The following is a 23,311-nucleotide window of genomic DNA, read 5'->3' as shown; positions in this document are numbered from 1 at the left end:
CTCTGCTCTCCCTTCACCCATCTCCCACCATGTATTAGGTCATTAATTGTCCTTCTATTGGCTATTTGGAGATTTGAGAACAGTAACCTTAAGATTAGAGCCTGCAGTTTCACAAATTAACTTATGTAAACTAAAACGGTGATAGGGCCTTTTTTTTTTTTTTTTTGGTGAGGTAGAGACTTGCTCTGTTGCCTCAGCTAGAGTGCAGTGGTGTCATCACAGCTCACAGTAACCTCAAACTCCTGGGCTCAAGTGATCCTCCTGCCTCCTGCTCCCAAGTAGGTGGGACTACAGATACCCATCACACACCCAACTGATTTTTAAATTTTTTGTAGAGATGGAAACTCACTATGCTTCCCAGTCTTTTTTTTTTTTTTTTTTAAGAATTAACTATTTTAATTTTTATTTATTTATTTTTCACAGTTTTTGGCCGGGGCTGGGTTTGAACCTGCCACCTCCAGTATATGGGGTTGGTGCCCTACTTCTTTGACCCACAGGTGCTGCCCTGCTTCCCAGTCTTATCTCAGACTCTTGGTTCAGGAGATCCTCCTGCCTTAGCCTCAAAAAGTGCTGGGATTTCAGGAGTAAGCCACTGTGCCCAGCCATATCATATCAAGTTTATTAAGGTGTAACTTATGTACAGTAGAATACAGTTGCATGAATTTGGGCAAATGCATAAAGCCCTGGAACCATCAATCTGTAGATACTGTTTTCATTACCTAGAAAGTTCCATCAGCAGGCCCCCTTTGCCAATTCCTGCCCCTATCCAGTAAGTATTGAATTCCCAATAAACACATTTTTCTTTACTGATATTGTGAGTTTCAGAGAGTTATAGATTGAACTTGCTGGTGGTATAGAATAAAATGGAAATTATTCCTATCATAATTCTTCTGGGCTGAGCCCAGTGTGGGCCCAGGCACATGAAGAGAAGGATCTGTTCATGGTCATCTGAAATCAGCTGAAGTCCCATTTTATGGCCAATACTACTGAGGCTACAGCCAAATGGACCAGTGGGCCCAAATCTGGCCCTAGATGCTGGGCCTCCATCTTCTCACCTCAGAAGTGATGTTAAAAGGGGGCTGGGTGGGTGGTTCACGTCTGTAATCCCAGTGCTCTGGGAGGCTAAGGTGGGTGAATCGCTTGAGCTCATGAGTTAAAGACCAGCCTGAGCAAGAGTCTTTACAGAGACCCTGTCTTTTATTTTTACAGAGATCCTGTCTGTAAAAAGAGTCAGGCTTGTACAGGAACCTGTAGTCCCAGCTACTGGAAAGGCTGAAACAGGAGGATCACTTGAGCCTAGGAGCTGGAGCTATGATGATGCCACTACGCTCTAGCCTGGGTGACAAAGTGACACTCTGTCTCAAAATAAAATAAAATAAACAAATAAATAAATGTAAAAAATGAGATTAAAAGGGAAAGGTGGGCATTTATGGGGGTCACCAAGGGCCCTTCAGAAAGCAGCTTCATCCTCCTGAGCCTGAGTTTCAAATGGAATACTTTTGGAACCAGCAGGATGAGTCTGTTGTGGCTGTTAAGCGAGGTCATTCCCAGGAAGTCTCTACCGGGCACTTGAGGCATTGCAGTGGTTCTCAACCTTCCTAATGCTGCCACCCTTTAATATAGTTCCTCATGTTGTGGTGACCTCCAACCATAAAATTATTTTCGTTGCTACTTCATAACTGTAATTTTACTACTGTTATGAATCATAAGGTAAATATCTGATATGCAGGATGTATTTTCATTGTAACAAAGGGATCACAACACACAAGTTGAGAACCGCTGTGATTTAGAGGGTGTCATCACTCTGGCTGCTATTGTTCTCATCCAACCACTGGTTCTGTGTCCTGAGGGCTCCCAGATGAGCCTCCTGAACCTCTTCTCTCTACTGCCTGGTCCTGCCAAGAAGCCTGTGGCCCTGTCCAGTTTCTTTTGCTCTATGTCCCTCCAGGTGACCACAGCAATGTGAGAGAGGAAGAGCAGACTTGGCTGGTGGCTCAGAAAATTCCAGGGCAAAAGTGGTGCCTGGTTCTGCAGCTTTGATGTTCATCTTGCCTCCACCTGGGCTGAGAATGTGCTGGGGCCTCACAACTTTTTCCCTGGGACAGAGGGATGCTATGAAGGTGCCATGTTCCACCTGACTTGTCAGGCAACCCTGGCCATCCCAAACCTAGCCTCAGCCTCATCACCTGTCAGGGGGAGCCTAAAAATTGTCAAGGGAGCTGGAGGTAGCATGAAGACAGCCCCTGAAATCATCATGGTCCTCCGACCCCAGGACCTTTGCACATTCTGTGCCTTCTACCTGGGAGTCTGTATATCCCCTGCTTGTGCCTATAAATCACCTCTGTTTAAGTCTTGATTGGGGATCATCTCTACTAGGAAGCTTTCTCATATGGACCCCAGGAGAATGGTCTTGGCATCAATAAATATTTATTTAATAAATATTCAATACAATTTTAAAAGACAGCCTCACTCTGTTGTGCTGGGTAGTGTACAGTGGCATCATTGTAATTTATAGCAACTTCAAACTCCTGGGCTCAAATGATCCTCCTGTCTCAGCCTCCTGAGTAGCTGGGACTCTTGAACCTGGATAATATTTTTATTTTTAGTAGAGACAGAGTCTCACTCTTGCTCAGGCTGGCCTTGATATTCAATAACTATTTGAATCCATTCATTCTTTCATTCAATAATTCTTTACTGAGCCCTGCAGGGTACCATATCTGGCTCTGGACACAATGCAGAATCCCAGGTCACTTGTCCTTCCAGGAGGCTCTTGTGGTTTGGAGAGTATTATTGAAGTTCTGGTGAAATCTTTGAATAATAGCCCCATTCTTGTCACCTGTTCCCCAGAGATGGCCAACGCATTTATGAATCAATCATCAGAATTTATATGAGCCCAGTCCCATGAGCTTCTGGGAAAAGATTAGGACAATGAACCATAGACACATCAGGCACTTTCTCTGTGCCAGGCCCATGTGCCCTCTTTGGGTGGTCACAGCCTCCTGTGAGGGAAGCATCATCATAGGAGGACAAGATTTAGCAAATACACATTGTCAGACACCCAGTTAACAATGAATTTCAGATAAACTGTCCTCCATTTTCTGCTGCTATCACAAAATGCAACAGGCTGGGTAATTTATAAACAATTGAAATTTATTTGGCTCGTGATTCTGGAGCCTGGCCAGTCCAAGTTTAAGGGGCTACATCTGGTGAGGGCCTTTTTTGCTTGCATCATAACATGGCTGCCAGGAGCCGTGGCTTACTCCTATAATCCTAGCACTTTGGAAAGCCAAAGTAGGAGGAACACTTCAGGCCAGGAGTTCGAGACCAGCCTGAACAAGAGCAAGATCTCATCTCTATAAAAAAAGGAAATTATACAGGCATGGCGTCATGATCCTGTAACCCCAGCTACTTAGGCAGCTGAGGCAGGAGGATTACTAGAGCCCAGGAGTTTGAAGTTGCAGTGAGCTATGATGACACTGCTGCTCTATAGTCGGTGACGGAAACCTCAAGAAAAAAATGGTGGAAGGCATCACATGGTTTGTGTGTGTGTGAGAGAGAGAAAGAGAGAAGGAAAGTACACACACCCAAGACAGCAAGAGGCGTCTGAATTTGCTTTTATAACCAACCTGTTCTGGTATTAACAAATCCACTCCCATGAAAAAAAAGCACCTCTTAAAGGTCCCACCTCTCACCACTGGTGCATTGAAGGTTAAGTTTCCAAAATATGGATTTTTGTGGGGATACATTAAAACCATAGTAACTACCAATAGATTTTTTTAGTATAAGTATACATATATCCCAAATTTTGAATGGGAAGTTCTCATTTTTTTTTAAAGGTGTTGATTACAGCTATGATGGGTCATACCTGTAATCCCAGCACTTTGGGAGGCTGAGGCAGGAGGAGTGCCTCACCGTAGGAATTCAAGACCAGCTTCAGCAACATATTGAAAGTCTATCTCTATAAAAATTTTTAAAATTAGCTAGGCATGGGTGGCAGGTGTCTGTGGTCCCAGTACTCAGGAGGCTGAGGCGGGGTGATCACTTGAGCCCAGGACTTTGAGGTTGCTGTGAGCTGTGATGATGCCACTTGCACTCTAGCCCAGGCAACAAAGTGAGACTCTATTTCCCCTCCCCATAAAGTGTTCGTTGTTTATCTGAAATTCAATTTTAACTGAGTAGCCTGTATTTTATCTGGCAATCTAGATTAATCACCATGCTTATTTTACATGAGGAAGCAAAGGCCTATTGGTCACGCCTATTTTACAGATGAGGAAGCAGAGACCTAGAGAGGTTAAGTGATGTTCTTGAGGCAGCACAGCCAGGGATAGCAGAAGGAAGTCTAATCAAGAATATAGGACCCAGAGCCTTGAGCACTCAGTTCCTGCCTTGGACATGACCTCTTGTCTCATTACCAACCCTGGGTGGAGGTGGCCATGGGAGAGAGCCCTGTCTTGCTAGGATCAAAGTCCTCTGCCAAAACACCTGCAGAGGAGTCCATTCTGCTGGCCATCTGGACTCAGGCGTCTGGAAGGGGCACTGACTGATCCCCTGGAAACAGCTGGTTTCATGTCACTGTGAGCAGCTGGCACCCAGAGATGTCACAGTGCCCAACTTGTGGTGTGACTTCTCTGTGACCCGATACATTGCCATCAGTCCCTGTCACTTAATACTTGGTAAACAGTGTCCTGAGAGTGCAGTGTCGGGCCAAGAGCAGGGTTGGATTTAAATGCAGGACCTGACATCTGATGAGAGATCAGCACTGGCTTTGTTCCGATACTTTGTAAATGAGTTCTGATGTTTGCCACTTGTCTGTGATCAGACATTGTTAGCCACTAGCCTGTCCTAATATGTTCTTAGCCGGCAACTTTAAACAAAGTTCCAACTCTGTAAACATGAATCTGATATTTTGTGCCTTGTTCCATCAAGTGCCTCCTCCAGCCCTTGGCAAACTTTAGCTCTAACCACCAACTAAAACTGTTTTTTACATTTTATTTTTAAATGATTGAAAAAAATACCAAAGGAAGACTATTTCATGACATGTGAAAATTATATGAAATTCATGTTTTCGAGTCTATAAATAAAATTGGGGGGGGACATAGCTATGCCTACTTATTTGTGTTATTGTATAGGGCTGCTTTTGTAAGACAGTAGCAGAGTTGAGTAGTTAAGAAAGCGACTGCAAAGCCTACAAAGCCCCAAATATTTACTATCTGACCCTTCACAAGAAGAGTTTGCCAACTTGGATCTAAGCTCTTGATCGGTCATTATTCCCTATACTGTACTTAATACCTGCAAACAGTCTATGGTCTGCAGTGTTCATACTGTGCAAACAGTGAGTCCCTTTACTTCCTAAAAGTCATTTGGTCTCTGACAACAGTTAATGCACCCTGGGACTTCAGGGGCAGTCAATACATAACCAAGATAAGACCCCAAGGAATGACTCTTTGACAAAGGAAAATAGATCTTACCATACTTGGGCAGGACCACAAATGCTGGGATGAGAAGTAGGATTTTTCCTCAGGGTATAGGGAGCTAAAGAGGGTATGTGAGAAACAGAGGGACATGTTCAGCTTGGACATGGGGAAGGAATCCCTTTGACTTTGGACTTCCCATCTGTGCAATAGTCTGAGGTGGCCAAAATAAGGACCTTCCAGGGCTGGAGGCTGGAAGGAAGGAGCACTCAGCATGGTGATGTCAGGGCTTCGTGGGAGAAGCCAGTGTGCAAATAACTGAGCAGGGGTTTCTGTTTCCCTCCCACACAAAATGTCAAGCAGGCTCTGGGGGTTGCTTACACAATGTGTGTGGGAGGGAGGCCCCGAGGCTGGGGCCGTGGATAAAGCCATGCAACTCTCCCTTCAGACACGTGGCTGGTGGCTAGGGGTCTCGGTCTGCAACTGCATTCCACCATCAAATGCTAATTAAGCAGCTACCAAGGGCCGGCCCCTGCCTTCTACCTCTGTGTTCTTTGCTCCCTGAATCTCATGGGGGTTCTGTGCTCTCATTTGTTATGGTGCATGTACTGAGCATGTACACAGCATGCACTGCATGTTGTGGCCCCGCGTTCTTGGAGCTTCCATTACAGAGGGGAGGCAGAGGATGGGCCCGGAACCCATCAATATCTTATAATTATGAATTGTGAGAAGTGCAAGGAAATGGACCAAAAGGGACGGAGAAAGGGAATGGAGGATGAGATAGGGGTCTTTGAGGAGGAGATGGGGGTCTGAGGAGGAGATAATTCAGCTGAGACTGTAGACAGAGAAGATGCAGACCTTGTAAGGAGTGAGGGGAAGAGCTATCTGGGCAGAAGAAACGACAAGTACAAAGGCCTGAGGTGGGTTGAACTTGGATGGAGGCTGGTGTGGCTGGAGCATGGTCAGCAAGGGGAGGCTTCAGGGCTTGGGCCACATAGAAGCATATGGGAACACAGCCCCACCTCTCTGGCTGGGCAAAGCCGGGCCCCTGAGAATCCTCAGCCTTGGACTATCCAGAGGGAATAGAGGCCGATACAGATGCCTTCAGCCAATGGGAGTCAAGAGTAGGTTGGACTGACATCTCTATGATGGGGCTGAGGGAAGGCAGAAAGAAAGCCAAGTTCAATATGGAGAAGGGGGTAGAGAAGGTGGAGTTTTGAAGGTTGAGTAGAAGTTTGCCAGAAAGAGAAAGGCATACTAGGAACATGACACTGAGGAGGCCTTAGTTGGCCCCCAGCTGGCCTCTGCAGCAGAGTGATCCTGAGCCTAGCTCTGACCCTCCAGATGTTTCCCCCACTTTTTGTGGGTAGTGACAAAGGCTCTGGGATCAGACCAGCCCAAGTTCCAGTCAAGATCTGTACACTTTCTGGGTGACCCTGGGTAAGTGAGGCTACACCAGGATTGGGCCTATTTTATTGGAGAGTAAACTGAGGCTTAGAGAGGGAGACGAACTAACTTAGGACACAGGGAAGTGGCCAAATTGGAGATGGGGTTTGTAGCTGGGACTTGGCAGGGGTAGGGGGACAGTCGAGAACTTGAAGGGAGATGACTCACTCAAAGCTACTACCCTGAGGCCTGAGGGATTGGAGAGGGACAGGGAAGAGCAGTCCACTCAGCAAGCATAGCAGATACAAAGGCCCTGGGGCAGGAATGTACTTGGCAGTCACCAGGAACATCAAGGAGGGAGGTGGGCTGGCGATCAGTGAGGAAAGAGCAGGTAGACATCAGAGGTTCCTTGAAGGCCAGAGGAGCCACGTGGATTTGGAGCAGGGAAGAGATGAGTTCTAAAGCTACCACCAACAGCTGAGTCAGGGGTGACCTGGGTTTTCAGGTGCCTGGGGACTACCAGACAGGCTCTTACCCACCAGCACAGGCTGGTCCTCAGTGCTAACAGACACACATGCTCAACACCTACTCATACTTGCAAATGCACCAACCAATCCAATGTGTGCTTCCCACATTGGCTGAGATGTGTAGAGCCACATTCTAGTACCTGTAACACACGTGTGTGCACATGCATCCGTGCAACTCCACAGGTAGTCTGACACACACATATGCACACATAGGTGCCTCCTATTTCCCAGGCTGCACACACCCCAGCATGTGAGTGTCACACGGAAGCTCAGGAAGCACAGCTGGGGGGCTCCCTGGAGAGCCTACTTCCTGTTTTCAAAGAGGCTGGGAACTGCTGACAGGAGCCTCTGGTGAGTACTCCACCCACTGCAGCACACCCAATCTGTGTGTGCCACAGACCCTGAACCCTGTCTGGGCCCCATCCTGACCTTGTCCTGCAGTGAGGTCAATCTCCAGATGAGGAAATTGAGGCTCAGACAAGTGCTGCTGCTGGCCCAGGGTCACCTAGGGAGAAAGAGGTGGTACCTGGAGTCCAGACCCTGCCTCCCTCCTAAGCACAGTGCCCTGGGTTATGGGTTCACAGATGGAAAATGCCCCCTGTCCCATTCATCACCCCCAGCCTATCCTACTTGTCTGAGTCCCCAAAAGAAAGTCCTGGCTCTTAGCCCAGATTCCAGACCTCATCTGGCCTGGTTCACCTGCATCACAAATATTAATGGACGGCTGGCCACCAACAAAGCAAATACGATACCAGTCTCAGGGGGCAGGTGGGGTGGGAGAACTGGGCCCAGGGGCAAATGAACATGTCTACAGCTGTCCCTCTATACTCTAGCCCCATGGAAGCACTGGGGTGCCTCTCTCCTGTCTACTGTGTTTGCACAGGCTATTGTCTCTGCCTGGAACATCCTTCCCTAGCTCCCTGGCAAACTCTTCTTCATCCATCAAAGCCCCACCTCCAATGTTCTCTCTTCCTAGAAGGCCTTCCAGGACTCTCCAGTCCCCATCTTTCCCTCTGGCTCCACCCTGACTCCACAGGCTGGCAGCGCTGCCTGCAGTGACCTTGGAACTCTCTTTGTTCTGCTGTACTCACTATGTGTCAAAGATAGTTTTTATTACTTCCAGGCCTTCCTCCAGTGAACCCTCAGACTCACGGGGCAATTGACCCAGCCAATCAGTCACATGTCCATCCCTGAACCAATTCCTGTGTCTGTGATAATAATAGGCTCTAATTGGTCAATCCTGGTCACATGTCCACAAAGGAACCAAAGAAGTGGTTCTAACTTCCTGAACCAGAGAGGGGGAAAGGAGATACCCCCAAAGACCCTTGTGCTAAAGACTAGGTTCAGGCCTGCCCCATCCTGGATGGAGGGCCTTGGGCAAGTCACTTGTTCTCTGTGCCTCAGTTTCCCCACCTATGAATCATGCTTAGTAGAGCTGAGGTATTGGAGCACAGAGGGGCCTCCCTTCCTCACCCTGCTGTGTGAGCCCTGTTTACCCTGCACCCAACCCCCATCCTTTATTCTAGTGAGTCCTCCCAGATCTAACCGCCCAGTCCAGATCACACTGCCCAGCCTGGCGTGGCAGGCACTGATGGCCCCACCAGCTGAGTCACCATTTCCTCCTGGCCCCTTGCCTGGGCCCAGTGCTTTCTGGGGACTTTCCTGAACATCAAAAACAAGATGGGGAGGGGTGACTCCCAGATGGGGGAAGCAAGGCCAGAGACACATGGACCATGGACAACTTTGGTGACTCCCAGATGGGGGAAGTGAGGCCAGTGGACAACTTTGTGTATACCCTGAAACGGGCTCAAATTTCCTGTTGAGCCCCATATGTAATTTGGAGGCCACAACTGCATGCCCCTGAAAGTTGGAGACTCCATGTGTGAATACCCCATAAATACTGCATGCTGGTGCAGTCTGTATTACTCAAGGTCTCAGCCAAAATGTTGCTGGCTTGTTTCTGTGTTCTTGGCATGCTTTTGTGCACACCTGTGCGCATATGTGTGTGTCTGCACACGTACATCTTAGCTGCCCCACCCCGTGTGTGGAGCCCAGTAACAGAGACACCCAGCCCCTGTTGTACAAGGTGCATCTGGCAGAGGGAACTCTGGGCAACAGCAGGAGGGCTGGGAAACTGCTGGAACAGCAGGAGTGACATAGTCAGGTGATGGCAGGAATGGATTAGGTCAGAAACTGGGGAGCCTCATGCATGAGCCTGGGTGGGCTCAGGCAGAGCTGAGCTTTGAAGGCAAATATCTAGATTATAAAAAATTCACTGAATACCTACTATGTGTGCCAGCCACTGGTGACACAGCAGGGCACCAATGTAATAGACACCACACTGACAAACAAGTAAATATGTAACCCCAGGGAGGAAGAGGACCAGGAAGGACAGCACATCAGAGCAGAGGCAGGGGACCGAGGGGTGCCCTAGGCTAGGGCCAGGGAGAGAATCCTGAGGAGGTGATGTGTGATCTGACACTTGCAGGCAGGCAGAGAAGGTCCTCAGGAGGTCCAGAGAGCGGGAGTGCCAGGTGGAAGGCCCAGCACATGCAAAGGCCCTGAGGTGGGGATGAGCTGGCAGAGGGATTCAGGCTTCATTTGGGAAGGTCTAAGCCCAGAGTAGGGAGGGGAAGGGTCTGGAGGCTGTGATAGCGGGGCCACCAGGACAGGGTGTCCTGTAACTGGAGCCCAGCAAGAACGCGTCCCTCTTCCACCCACCCTTGGCGCTCCCTGCTTGGAACAGAATGTGCTGGGAGGAGAGACTGGCAGTGGCTGTGCCTGGTGGCTGGAGCAGAGGGGAGGCCAGAGGATTCCTGAACAGCAATCCAGCCAGCTGGGCCTGCTGCCAGCATGGGAGGGAAAACAAGTGGTGGCGGCCAGTGCACTGCCTGCCTGTCACCTCATGTTCCAAGGTTAGCTGGGCCAGGGCAGGAGACAGAAATGATGAGAGAATCAGAGACTGGGAGAGAAACAGAAATGGTGGCCAAGAGAGACAGTGAGAGACAGAGACAAAGAGACAGGGAGACAGAGAAACAGGGAACAGGAAGAGAGACACAGAGGAAGACAGAGAAAGGGGGCACAGTGGCAAGAGAGACGATGAGCAAGAGAGAAAGAACCAGAGAGAGTGAGTGAGACAGACAGTGAGAGAGACAGAGACACAGAGAAATCAGAGACAAAGAGAGGCTGAGAGAATTAGAGAGAGAGACAGAGGCAATGAGAGAGATGATGAGACAGAGATAAGGACATAGTGAAAGAGACTGAGAGAGAGACAATGAGAGAGTGAGACAGAGACAGAAACAGAGACATCAAGAGACAGAGTGAGAATGACACAGGGAGACAGAGGACACAAAGATGGTAAGAGAGAAACTAACACAGAGATAATGAGAAAGAGACTTGGCATTTGACCCTCTGCACAGGTGATAAGTCTGATTGGAGTGGGTCCTAGGAACAAATAAGGGGAGTGACACCCCGATAAGAATCTTCATTCACACCAGAGAGGGCGGGGCAATGGTTCTCCAATCACTTAGCTGACAAACCTCATTCCTGCTATATGCTGGAGCTGCCCTGACCAATGCTTAGATGAACAAGTAAACATCTAAGTAGGATCTTCAGGCTTGGTGCCTGTGGCTCAAGTGGCTAAGGCGCCAGCCACATACACCTAAGGCAGGCGGTTCGAATCCAGCCCGGGACCGCCAAACAACAATGATGGCTGCAACCAAAAAATAGCCAGGCGTTGTGGCAGGTGCCTGTGGTCCCAGCTACTTGGGAGGCAGAGGCAGGAGACTCGCTTGAGCCCAAGAGTTGGAGGTTGCTGTGAGCTGTGATGCCATGGCACTCTACCCAGGGGAATAGCTTCAGGCTCTGTCTCAAAAAAAAAAAAAAAATAGGAACTGCAGAGAGTGATGAAGGCTATAAAGACTATAGAACAGGGGGATAGGAGAGGGAGTTGGTGGGGACACTGCTGATTTTAGCCAGGAGGTTGGGGTGACCCTAAAAAGATGAGGCCAAAGAGTAAAGAGAAGCCAGCCATGGAAGGAAGTGCCTTTCAGCAGAGGCAACAGCATGTGCAAAGGCCCTGAGGTAGGAATCAACTTGGGTTGTTTTAGTAAAAGCTATGGAGGGAGCCAGAGCTGGAGGGAGATGTGGATAGGGTCTTAGGAGCCAGGGGAGAGGTGAGGTTTTATTTTATATTTCCTATCAATTGATCATCTTACCCTGGGCTCCCTGGGCCCCTCCCTCTGTTCAGGAAGTTTCCTGAATTGGGACTGCCTGAGCCAGTTTCAGCCTGGTTGCCATTTATCTCCACCAAAAAATTCTTTAGGAATCAAGTTTCCCATAGTTGCTAACTCAGGAGTTCTGAGGACACAAGATGTCATATCCTCCCAATTCCCCCAGGGGAAACCTTTTGTACAACTGTACCCACGTCTACTTTTGGAATAAACACCTCAGACTCTTCTCTGTTTGGGAACATGGATGTGGAAATTGGGATCTGGTGTCTTACATACCCTGAGTGACAAGGAACTCACCTTCTCCCCAAACTACCAATTTGAGTTCTGGGTGACTGTGCTGTGGGAACATCTCCCCTCAGCCTGGTCCCAGTGTCCTCAAGGCTTGATGGCAGATCAGGGAGGTCTGGGTGGACCCTAGGACTAGGAGCAGCTAGAAATCAGGATTCACCCTCAGGCCAGAGAGGGGAGGTGGTTGAGGGCTCTGTGTGTGTGTCCCAAAGTCTCAGATGAGGAAACTGAGGCTCAGGGGCTGCTGAGCCTGCTGCAGTGTCCCAGAGAGCAAAGCTCTAACCCTGATCTCTCAGCATGCAGCCCCAGGTATCTCCAAGTCTTTACCTCTGGCCCCTGGCTCTGCCAATGGCAGCCTAAAAGCTGAGTATTCAAAGAAATCCTTGTACACGCATGTTTCTAATATTCACAACAGTAAACATGACTGGATTCCTTGGACAGAGTGGTGAGCACAGCCTGGGCTATCAGATCAGGGTTGCAATTGGGCCTCCGCACCCACCTTGAGGTGGGGCGTGAGCATTTAGAAGAGATGGAACCTAGAGGTCCGGGGAGGAGCTACAGAGGGAGCCTGTGGGGCAAGGTTGACGCAGCCAGTGGGGGCGTGGTCTCCAGAGTCCAAAAGACAATTTGGAACTGAGGCTGTATTAGTCCTGACTATGAGACCCTGGATCAGTCAATTCATTTTGGGGGGCTCACTTTCCCCACCTGCAACTCTGGAATAATAACAACCCTATGCTACTAAGGCTACAAAGAGTATTCAAAGAAATCTTTAAAGGCAGGTCACAGTGGCTCACTCCTATAATCCCAGCATTTGATAGGTGAGGCGGGAGGTTCGCTTAAGGCCAGGAGTTCACGACCAGCCTGGGAAAAGTAGTGAGACCCTGTCTCTACAAAAAAATAGAAAGATCAGCCAGTCATGGTGGCACGTGGCTGTAGTCCCAACTACTAGGGAGGCTGAGGCAGAAGGATCACTTGAGCCCAGGGGTTGGAGGCTACAGTGAGCTATGATTGTGCCATTCCCCTCCAGCCTGGGCAGCAGAGGGAAACCCTATCTCTAAAAAACAAAACAAAGAAATCCTGTACATGCATGTTCTTAGCAACAAGATTCACAATGGCCAACATGTGGAAACAACCCAGAGTCCATCCACAGATGAATGGATAAACACAATGTGATATACTCATACAAAGGAATATCATTCAGCCATAAAAAGGCATGAAGTTCTGATATATGTTTTAAAACATGTGAGTGAACCTCAGAAACATTATGCTGAGTGAAATAAGCCAGACACAAAAGGACACATGACTTCATCTATAGGAAATGTTCATAATAGGCAAATTCCTAAGAGACAGAAAGCAGATTAGCGGTTGCCAGGGGCTGAGGAGGGGGAATAGGGAGTAACTGTTTAATGAGTATGTATGGGGTGTCCTTTGGCAGTCATGGAGATGGATAGAGGGGATGGCTGCACATCGTGAATATGCTAAATGCTATGAAATTGTACACTTTAAAATGGTAAATCTTGTGGTATGTGAATTTCACCTCAATAAAAACAAAGCCCAGACTTAGGTAGGCAGGATCTTCCTGGATCCGGCTGACCTTGCCCTTTCCCAACCTCCTCCTCTCCTTTCTCTGAGGATAGATGAGCCCTCTGCTTGTCCTCTCCCGTTCACACTGTCAGCCTCTGAAAGTGTACCAGCAGGTACAGCTAAGGGATCCAGGGTCCAGCTCCTACCCCAGCTCACCCTCCCTGTCACTGGGCCCCAGTGTTCCTTCTGGAAAATGGGCCCCTCAACTCTCCTTGGCCAGGAATTCAGTCCCCAAGCGTGGGACCTGGGAAGTCAGGCTAAGGTACTCTACTTACTGAAGGAAATAAACCAATAAGCCCAGTCTCTTTCTCCACAGTTTTATTTTTAAAAAATAATTGTACAAAAGAAGATTGATTTCTTAAGGCTTATCAGAAATGCTGAGTCCCAGGCAGGGATCCTGCCCTAGCCAGGGCTGGCACTCTGCAGTTAGGGGCTTGTCCAGCTGCCCCCCTTAGTGCTTTTCTCCAGGACACAGGTAACTTCCTGAAGCACTCTGGTCCCCTGTGTTACCCCAGGCTGACCTCTATCCCTAGGGCCTGGTGTAATGTTTTGTAGTCACTGTCTTGTGATTCCTAATCTTGAACAGGGAGCCCAACAGTTTCATTTTGCAAGTTATATGCCTAGTCTTGTCTGTCCTGCCCTGAACCTAAATTTCCTGGGCCATGTAACACTCAGACAACTTGGATGTCCCACAGTACTTGGAGGAAGTCCCAGGCAGTTCCAGCCTGGACCTGGCTATCAAAATCTTCAAAGAACCCGCTGCTCCTGCTACCCACAGGCCGGCCCACGTAGCTCCAATGACCTGTTTTCCAGAATGCCTCGTTCCTGGGCCCTGTCACCCACTGGACTTCACTGTGTGGCCTCAACTGAGGCACACGCCCTTTGAACCCCCAGTTTGAAGATGAAGGGGGTGGGTTCCAAATATCACTCAGCTCTGACCTTCTCCAACTTCTCCTCATCATTAGTCTACCTGCTGAGCTCCTATGTATACGCCAAAGCCTCAGCTAAAATGCTTTTTCCTCCAGGAAGCCTTTCTGTGTTTCTCCTCTGGACTCCCCTAGCTTCGAGTCTCTTACTCTGGTTCCACAAGACTTGGAATTATCTATGTCTGGCTCTGTTTCTCCCAGACTGAAGGCTCCCAGTGGACCCCAGCACAGCCCACAGGCTGCATACACAGGTTAAACAGTATCTCCAGGCATTCACTGCCTCACAAGACAGACGTTCCAGATAAGTCAGGTTCCAGCCTGGTTCCTGTCCTCTGTGATATCAGAACAGCTTTGCTCCACTCTGAGATTCAGTTTCCCCAACTTCAGCACAATCAGGGTGGTCAATCCTTGATCAAGCTGCTCTCCATGATCACAACAGCTGAAAGCAAGTATGCAACCTCGTCCCTTGAGGTGTCTATTTGTTGTTCAGCAGGTCATGCAGCGTGGCCTCATGGCCTCTGAAGATGGGTTTGGATCCTCCTAAGAGAAATGTTCCCATTAAGCCTGGGGGTGGGGTGGGGGAATGAAGGCTCAAAAATACCCTCCCTACCCAGTCCATCTTCCACACTCAGCCATGGAAGAGGTAGTCAGCAGGGGATACTCAGGCTGACTACAGGGCAAGAAGGGTCATTCCAGGGCCCTCCTGTGGATATACCAAAATCTTCAGATGCTCAAGTCCCTTGTACATGTATAAAATGATATAGCATTTGCATAAAACCTATGCATACCCTCTCTTATACTTTACATCACCTCTAGTTTACTTACAGTATCTAACACAAAGAGGATGCAGACCCCACTGGTGTGGAGGGCCAAGTGTCTGTACAGGAGTTCTATTAACATTCAAAACCTATCTTGGCCAGGCTTACAGGCTCACACCTATAGTACTAACACTTTGGAGGGCCTAGGCAGGAAAATCACTTGAGGCAAGGAGTTTGAGACCAGCCTGGGCAATAGGAAGACCCTCATCTCTACAAAAAATTTAAAAATTAGCCAGGCACTGTGGCAGGTACCTGTATTCCCAGCTATTCAGGAGGCTGAGGCAGGAGTATAGGATCACTTGAGCCTAAGAATTTGAGGATGCATTGAATTATAATGATTCCACTGCACTCCAGCCTCAGCAACAGAGCAAGACCCCATCTGTCACTTAAATAAACCCATCTTGGCTCAGCTTCTGTAGCTCAACCGGCTAAGGCACCAGCCACATACACCTAAGGTGGCAGGTTCGAATCCAGCCTGGACCTGCCAAACAACAATGACGGCTGCAACCAAAAAATAGCCGGGCGTTGTGGCAGGCGCCTGTGGTCCCAGCTACTTGGGAGGCTGAGGCAGGAGACTCGCTTGAGCCCAGGAGTTGGAGGTTGCTGTGAGCTGTGATGCCACAGCACTCTACCCAGGGGGACAGCTTGAGGCTCTGTCTCAAAAAAACAAAAACAAAAACAAAAACAAAACCATCTCTGGTGGCTCCCACCCCCATCACAGCTCCCAGGGCCTATAAGGCATAAGGAGTTCCCAGACTCTTAAGCTCACCTCGGAATACAGAGGCGGCGGGCGGTAGCGAAACTCCTGGATATAAGCAAAGAAAGGGCTGTCAAGGGTCATGTCAGGGTCCTGTAGTAGTGGGAAGGGGCTCTGCCCTGAGGATGCTGTCTCCTCATCTGCTACCACCTCTGAGTACTCCGGAGGGGCTGAAAATGAGAGATGGGGAAGTGAGATTAGCAGAGGAGAGCCTTGGAGCCAGGCAGCTCTAGGGCTGCCAGGCTCTGTGCCCCTTAGGCTGGGATTCTGAGGACTCCTAGCCACCAATATCATTCTTACTATGCCCTTTTACGGGTGAGCACGTTGAGACTAGAGGAAGGGAAGTCAACCTGCCATCCACCTCCCTGTTCACCCACCCATCTACCCCATGCAACAAAAGGGCAGGGAGCTCACCCTCAGGCCGCTCTGGCAGAGTCCCCAGCCCCCAGTCCAGCAGGAAGCTGGCATGGCTGCCCACACTGGATGAACGGCTGCCGAAAGGGTGCAGGGGGATGGTGCCGATGACCAGCGGCAGCTCCAGGAGCAGTTTAGATGTGCCAGGGATATCCACACAGACCTAGAGGAAGGAGCCAGAATGAAGGGTATCCAGGCAGCCTCAGTCATGCCCGTTGCCCTCTCTTTTCTTCTTCTTCCCTTATAGAGAAAATACTCTCTGCCCCACATTGAAACAGAGCTGCCCCTAGTTTGGGGCACAGGGTGGATCTTAGGACCCCAGAGGACACTCTACCTTGAGTGTGTAGTCCACATGTAGCACTCGGCAGTGCAGGATGGAAGGACCCACTGGGGGGATCCGCAGTGCCCGGCCTTGCCACAGTGCCCGGCGCCCGGGGCCCACTGGCTCTCCAGCGAGGCTGGCTACCACCGCGCGTTTCTGCTTCCGGGCACCTCGAGCCATGAAGGTCTGTGTCTGGACCACAGCTGCCCGAGGTAACACAGGCCGTGTGGAGCCATTGTCGATCTCAGTAAATATGGGGATTACTTCTCCTGCAGTGGGGAGGAGTGGGGCTTCAGGTTTGTCCACCTGCAGCCCTATCACCAACCCTCTTCCCTGCCCATCTGCCTGCCTGCCCGCCTGCTACCTGGTGTGTAGCCCTTGCGGTCAATCTTGGCAGAGAGGGAGACAAGGCCACGGTTAAAGTACCAAGATCGGGCGACCTTTTCCCGAGCCCCAGCTTGAGGTGCCTGCAGGGGTGGAAAAAAAGGCATGAATGGGTCACTTCGTGCAGACCACCCCCAGGTGAAGGAGGGCTTTGGACAGGGCCTCATTTCTTTTTAACAATCCAGGAACTACTTATAAATAGAGCCAGGGATACCATCCATCTTATAAAACTGGGAATGAAATCAACAAGCCAAGCAAGTAAACTGCATAATTTATTGCTCAATAAGCCCTAACTGTGGCCCATTTCACAGATAAGGTATCTGAGGTTCAGAGAGGGCAGGGCACTTTCCCAGAGTCACACAACAAATCAGTGCAGCTGAGATTTGTACTGGGTTTCCAATGGATTCCACATTCATTCCTGCAGCTGCCTTCCCACCCCCTGCTTCCCGCCAGAGCCCACCTGGGACCCTCCCCTACTTTGTCAGTCAGGGTGATCCTGCAGCTTCTGCCTATAATTCTTCCCTGTGGTGACCACTTACTTACCAGCAGAGCAGGTGTGTTGATGTCCACAGGCTCGATGACAGTGAAAACCTTCCTTGCCCGGCGTGCTGGGACCCAGGGCCGGTGTAGCGTGGCCTTGATGCAGTAGCGGACACTGCCATGTTTGCCTTCGAACGATGTCACCAGGGTCCTAGGGAGGGTAGGAATGGAGCTTCAGGGTGCAAGACAAAAACATGCAAGCAAGTGGGGGTGTCCCAGATTCAGGGGAAGGAGAGACAGAGACACACTCTGGGTGGCCCCCAGGGAGAGTCTCAGTGGCTCAGAGGTCCCCAGACACCCAACATTGGAGTCACACCTGTAAAGGGCTGTTGCTTTAGGACTCCCTTATGATCCTACACCACAGAGGACTTACGGGGGTAGCTGGAAGCTGAAGGGGAACTCATGGCGCCCAGGAGGCAGTGTCGTGGTCTCTCCAGTGTCTGCAGGTAGGAGCAAGAAGGGGCGACTCAGTTGCTGTGCTGGCATCCCTGGGGCCCCGCCGTCAGGGTGGGGAGTGCACAACTCGTGCACTAAGTAGGGGTCGCTGACCCATACCTGGCGTGAGTAGCGTGGCACGGTAACTCACGACCTCCACGCGCTCGCTGTAGCTCTGCGTATACGCGGTGCTCGAGCCCGCGCTGCGTGACTCGGTCCAGTGCACGTGGGCGCGGCCCCGGGCGCGCAGCCTCACAGCACCCACGCGCGCCTTGCCCGCTAGCTCCAGCAGCACCCGGCCCACCACGACCTGGCCGCCGCTGAACACGGGCTCAGCGCCTACGATCGCACCATCCAGCTGCACCGCGAACGCTTTCACCTTGTCGAACAGCATCGTGCCTGGGGGTGCGAACCCACGACTTGCAGACCCTGGCCTCGAACTCGCGATTCGGAAGCGCTAGGTGCGGACGCTGCAGCCTCAGGATCCAAATACTCCCAAAGCGCGCAGGCGCACACGCCGAACTGACCAGAAAATCCCCGCGCCGGTTGTCGGCGCCGTTTTTATACGGCAGGCAGAGCGGTGGGGCCAGATGCCAGCCCCGCCCCGGAAGGGATTTCGCCAATAGCGCGACGAGGGGCGTGGCTCCTCCCAGGCGTGGAGGAAAGTAAAACATTCTTGCTCCGCCTGGGCTGCACCCTACTGTCATCGACCCCGGGAGAAAGCAACGTGGCAGCCACAGCCGATCTCTTACGGACCCCGGGAGTAACGAGGGAACACTGAGGCCTGGAGGCAGTGCCCAGACCTGAGGTCACCTAGCAGAGCATACTGACCCTATGCTTAATCGCTCATCGGCTGCCACTTGCAGAAGTGACTCAGGCATCACCTGCCCAAGTTGAGGTGGAGATCCCTGGTCCTAGTTAAGGCCCTGAGAGCCTACAGCTACCCCGGGCCTGTCCCACCTCGCAGTGCAAATAGGGAGGGAGGGAGGGGGAAGAAGGTGAGGCTGCCCTCAACTTTGGCGCCTGCAGCCCCCCTCCTCTGATTCAAACCCTGCTCTGCTGGGTAACCTCCGGGGCAAGTAACAAACTCTTGGAGTCTCAGTTTCCACATCTGTAGAGTCAGGAGAAAAAATCACTCCCGACCTCAGAGGGTTATGCCTGGATCACACTGTGCAGCCCCAGCTCGAACCCTTCCGAAAGCCTCGCTCCCGAGACATCAACCCTTTCCCGACATACTGTCAGTCACCCCGTCATGCCTCGAGGCTTTTGCCCAAACCGTTGCTACTACCCTGACATTCCTTTCCCTACTTTCAGCCTCTGGCAAACTAATACTTGGCTCCAGACCTTGTGCCCGCTCTGAGGATCTTTAGCCCCTGTCCACTCACAGACAAAGCAGAGTGCGGGGAACTCCCCAGGGTCGCGGTATGCCCTCGGGAGCGTGATGTCTTAGTGAGCTCAATTTCCCTAGAGAAAAGCCTCACAATTTTCCTGGTGGAGTTGCTTCCCCATAGTCTGTGTGACGCTCGCGCCCTCTGGTGACCATAGAATGAGCTGACGCTCTAACCAGGCGTTCTCAAACTACCGCCCGTGGACCACAGCGGCTGGCCTAGGACATTTATCCGGCCCGCCGGGTGTTTTTGCCGCCGCTGCCTGTCCTGCTTAGCAGCCGACTCGTCCCGGAGCCCTCAGTCCGGCCATCCAACGGTCTGAGGGACAGTGAACTGGCCCCCTGTTTAAAAAGTTTGAGGACCCTTGCTAACCCATCCCCTTCCCTTGCGGTTCTCTGAGTGACACAGGGACCCTCAAGGCCTTGGCACCCTCGGTGCTAGGAGATCATAACAGGGGTGAAGTGGCTGAAAGCTCACTGATAAGCCTGGAAGAAGGGGCTTTGAGGCTGAAATTTGGGGTCCTTCACCCAGGACCAAGTTAAACCACAGAAAGAACTGTAGTTCTGGGAGGGGGGGGGCGGGGCACAGGGAGACCCTTACTGAACCAGAGCCTTCCTCAACTCATTTCAGAGATGGACCTCCAGAGCCCCAGAGAGAGGCAGCACTGTGCCTAAGGTAACACAGCAACTGCTCAGGAAGCCGCCAGGGGTGTTTGGGGTGAGAATGGCACCAATATTTCTCTTGAGTGGCTGGAGAAGGGAAGTGCTTCCTAGGCCTCTTCCTGCCCTGCCCCACAGCAGCGGGGGTCAGCTCCTCAGTTTCCACTGTTATGGAGAGCAGGGTCCCCCACACGTGGGGCCTGTTGGAACAAGGCTGCAAGGCTGTGGGCAAATCGTCTAGAGTGCCCAGCACTGAAAAAAAAGGAGTTATTCTTCCACCTCACCCATTTTGCAGACGGATATAGTGAGGTCTGCCTTTTCCGGAAGAGCTGCCAGGGCAGCCCAGAGCGGTCCTAGGGTGCAGCCAGTCAGATTCGCTCCTTCTGTGGCCCCTGGCCCACTCATGACCTCCAATATGACCTAACCCCATCTCTTTCCGCTCTGGGATGCAATCCACCCTCTCACCTGCAAACACCACCAGAAGCCCTCCCCCCAAGCCCCAGAGAACTCATAACTGCTGACACTGCCGGCAAGGACCTGGGTAGCACGTGAGTTGAGGGCCTTCTTTGGAAATCGAGGACGCCAGGCCTAAGTGTAAAGGGGATTTCTGGGGTCTGCAAAGGAGATCTCCCATCCTACCCCGCAGAGGTTCCCCGGACCCTGGATAAGAGGGTCCCCCTGCTTTTTGTCTCCCCACAAGACAGCCTCTAAGTCGAGGGCGTTCCTGGAGGGAATGGGACGCCCTGGGCAGGGAAGGTTCCTGGTAGTGGGGATCCCGGCCCGGAGTGGATGGGTATCCAAGGAGGCGGGTCCCGAGTCCTGGCGAGGGACGCCCAGATCTGGGGAGAGGGTCCTGTCCCAGGAGATACTGGCTGGAGGGGAGTGGAACGGAGGATGGCTCACCTCGGAGTAGCAGCTGCCGCCGCCTCAGGTACGTCTCGGCTGCCGCATAGTCACTGGACACGGCGTTCACGCCCACGCTGCGTCCCTCCAGCCAGTGCGTGGCAGCCCAGCCGCGCGCCGCCACTTCCAGCGCTCGCACCCGCAGCGGCGCCGCGGTCTCCAGCAGCACCCGGCCGCACAGCCGCTCCCCGCCCCTGTACGCACCGCCCGGGCCCCGGGCCAGCTCCAGTGCGAAGCTGTGCACACCTCCCGGGAGCATGGCGCACACGGCGGGGACCGTGTCCCCGACGGGGGACACGGCCGGGACACGCAGCGTGGAGGCGCACGGCTAGGGTGCGTCTGCAGATCCCCCGGGTCTCCTTCTTCATAGCCCCGGGCGGTCCCGGAGCTTCCTCCTGCCTCTGCTAACTTGTGCTGGAGCCGTTGACCCCGGGAGGGCGCGTCGTCGACAAACTTCCTAGTTTTCTGCGTCTGTCCCTGTGACGCGCCAGGGGCCGCTGGGACGTGCCGCCTGCGTGCCCACGCTGTTGACTTTGCCGTTCCCCCGGGGCGGGGCCGGCCCTGTTTTTGTAGGGTCGGCGCTGTTGAGTCAGAGGCAAGCGCGGGGTGGGGGGTGGGGGGGGCGGCGGATGTGGCAGGCGCCGCACCTAGGTGCCCACTGAACTCCGTCTTGTATCATTCATCCCTTCAACCCAGAACCTTTGGCCCAGCACCGCCCAAGCCTCCGCTCTGGTGTCCCTGTCACCTCGTGGCTTTGCCCCAGACACACCAGCCTCAGGTCTTGCCTCTTGGCTTTTGCACTGGCTGTTCCGCAGCCAGATCCATTCTCCACCCATCCCATTCACGCCCCAAAGCCATTTCCTCAGAGTCCCCCAGTCACCTCTGGCCTTCTTTCTTTATGGCTCTGGTTGCTGTGTTTTGACTGCTATGTGCCCTATTTTCCAGGCCCAGAAGCTACCACTGGTCACAGAGGGATGTCCTTTAACTGAACCGTGTGCTCCCACCCTGTGAGCAAGCCTCTGTCTTTCCCAGACCTCAGTTTCCCCAGCCAGACAACAAGGCTGGTAGAAAGTTTAGGATGAGGCCTGTCAACTGCCTTTATGGCCTCTCTGACTCCCATGTAAGTCCTTGGGAGGGGAACAGCATTTATTGAGCACTTATCAGTTAGTTGCCTGGCCCTTTCTAGAAGGTTCTGGTTAAACCACCTGTCACCCTCATTCTACAGATGAAACTGGGGTCCCCAGAAGGGCAGCTACTGTCCAGAAGCACCCAGCGGTGGTAGAGTCAGGACTTGAACCCAGCTCTGACCAGAACCCATTGGTGTGTCCTCAGACCCTTCTTGTTCTTGGGTTTGAGCACTCAGCCACAGCCTATCTCCTGGAACCAGGGGACCAATGGTCTTATCAGAGGCTACCACAGTTGAGTGCTCCTCAGCTGAGCCCAGATTAGTCTCCCCAGAAGCTCGGCCTCCCTCCCCACCCAGGGCTCAGCATCTGGCAAGTACCCACTGCCCCCGCCTGACCCCAGCACCCAAGACCAAGGCTTGGAGGAAGCTTTCTGATTCTACTTGTGTCCAGACTGCTCACCTCCAGCCTACAACAGGGTCTTTCTGAGTCCAGGATGGTACCACATACGCCTATGGAACCCCTCCAGTTTAAATCCTGGCTCTCTCACTCTTCTGCTGTGTGGCCCCAGGTAGGCAGCTTCACCTCTTTGAGACTCAGTTCCCTTCCATCCTAGTCTGGTCAAGTTTTCAGTCAGTATGGTAATTGACGTCATATTCCTTGTATACAGAAGGTGCTTAATACACATCCAGTGAAAACGGAATGACCCCCCTTACCCAGGTTACTTCCCTCACTGGACCAACCATGACCCAGGTCTTGCTGGAATCTGGCACAGTAGATACCCCATCTAAGCAAGTTGGTGGAAGAGGAGGGATTATTTCCGTTATCTACTGTCATCCACGCTTCCTTCTACCCAGGGCTGGCCACACCCCCTGCAGGGTACCTCTATCAGCGCCAGGTGGAGCTGGCAGACATCGTAGCAAGCTGTCCCCAACTGCGCTCCAGCCTACAAGGGTAGAACAGTGATGGGGAGAGGCTTTCCGGATCCCCACATCCATCCTGGTGTCCCTAGCTGGGAGTCCACCCCCCCACATGATGACTACCAGTGTTCCCTGGCCATACACAACAGGTAGCCACTTGGTGGGTCCTGCTTTATTTCAAATGAGCAAGAACCCGTCCCCCAGCTGCTCCATGCCCACCGGGGGCCTGGGGAGAGTTGGGGGTGCCAGGTGACCAAAGGAAGCTCCGGGCTCCCCTACCCTTGCCTGTGATC

General features: G+C 51.9%; 1 protein-coding gene across 2 annotated transcripts; it reads right to left on the bottom strand.

Moving 5' to 3' along the window:
* Positions 1 to 13,733: 13,733 nt before the first annotated feature.
* Positions 13,734 to 21,372, bottom strand: ARRDC2 (arrestin domain containing 2). 2 transcript variants are annotated; one of them, XM_012809484.2, is made up of 8 exons: positions 20,975 to 21,372; positions 17,963 to 18,029; positions 17,593 to 17,740; positions 17,030 to 17,132; positions 16,678 to 16,934; positions 16,344 to 16,506; positions 15,942 to 16,099; positions 13,734 to 14,894 (listed from the first exon to the last, which is right to left on the bottom strand). In XM_012809484.2, the coding sequence occupies exons 1-8, from the start codon at positions 21,231 to 21,233 to the stop codon at positions 14,841 to 14,843; spliced, it is 1,209 nt and encodes a 402-aa protein (XP_012664938.1). In that variant the 5' UTR covers positions 21,234 to 21,372; the 3' UTR covers positions 13,734 to 14,840. The 2 variants fall into 2 exon arrangements, with proteins under 2 accessions (XP_012664938.1, XP_003796606.1); XM_003796558.3 differs by lacking the exon at positions 20,975 to 21,372 and adding an exon at positions 18,145 to 19,591.
* Positions 21,373 to 23,311: the final 1,939 nt, after the last annotated feature.

Source organism: Otolemur garnettii, unplaced genomic scaffold (assembly GCF_000181295.1).
Source record: "Otolemur garnettii isolate 467f Iridium unplaced genomic scaffold, OtoGar3 scaffold00105, whole genome shotgun sequence".
Taxonomy (NCBI): domain Eukaryota; kingdom Metazoa; phylum Chordata; class Mammalia; order Primates; family Galagidae; genus Otolemur; species Otolemur garnettii.
The sequence above is the reverse complement of the archived record's forward strand: the minus strand, read 5'-3'. Positions and strand labels throughout refer to the sequence as shown.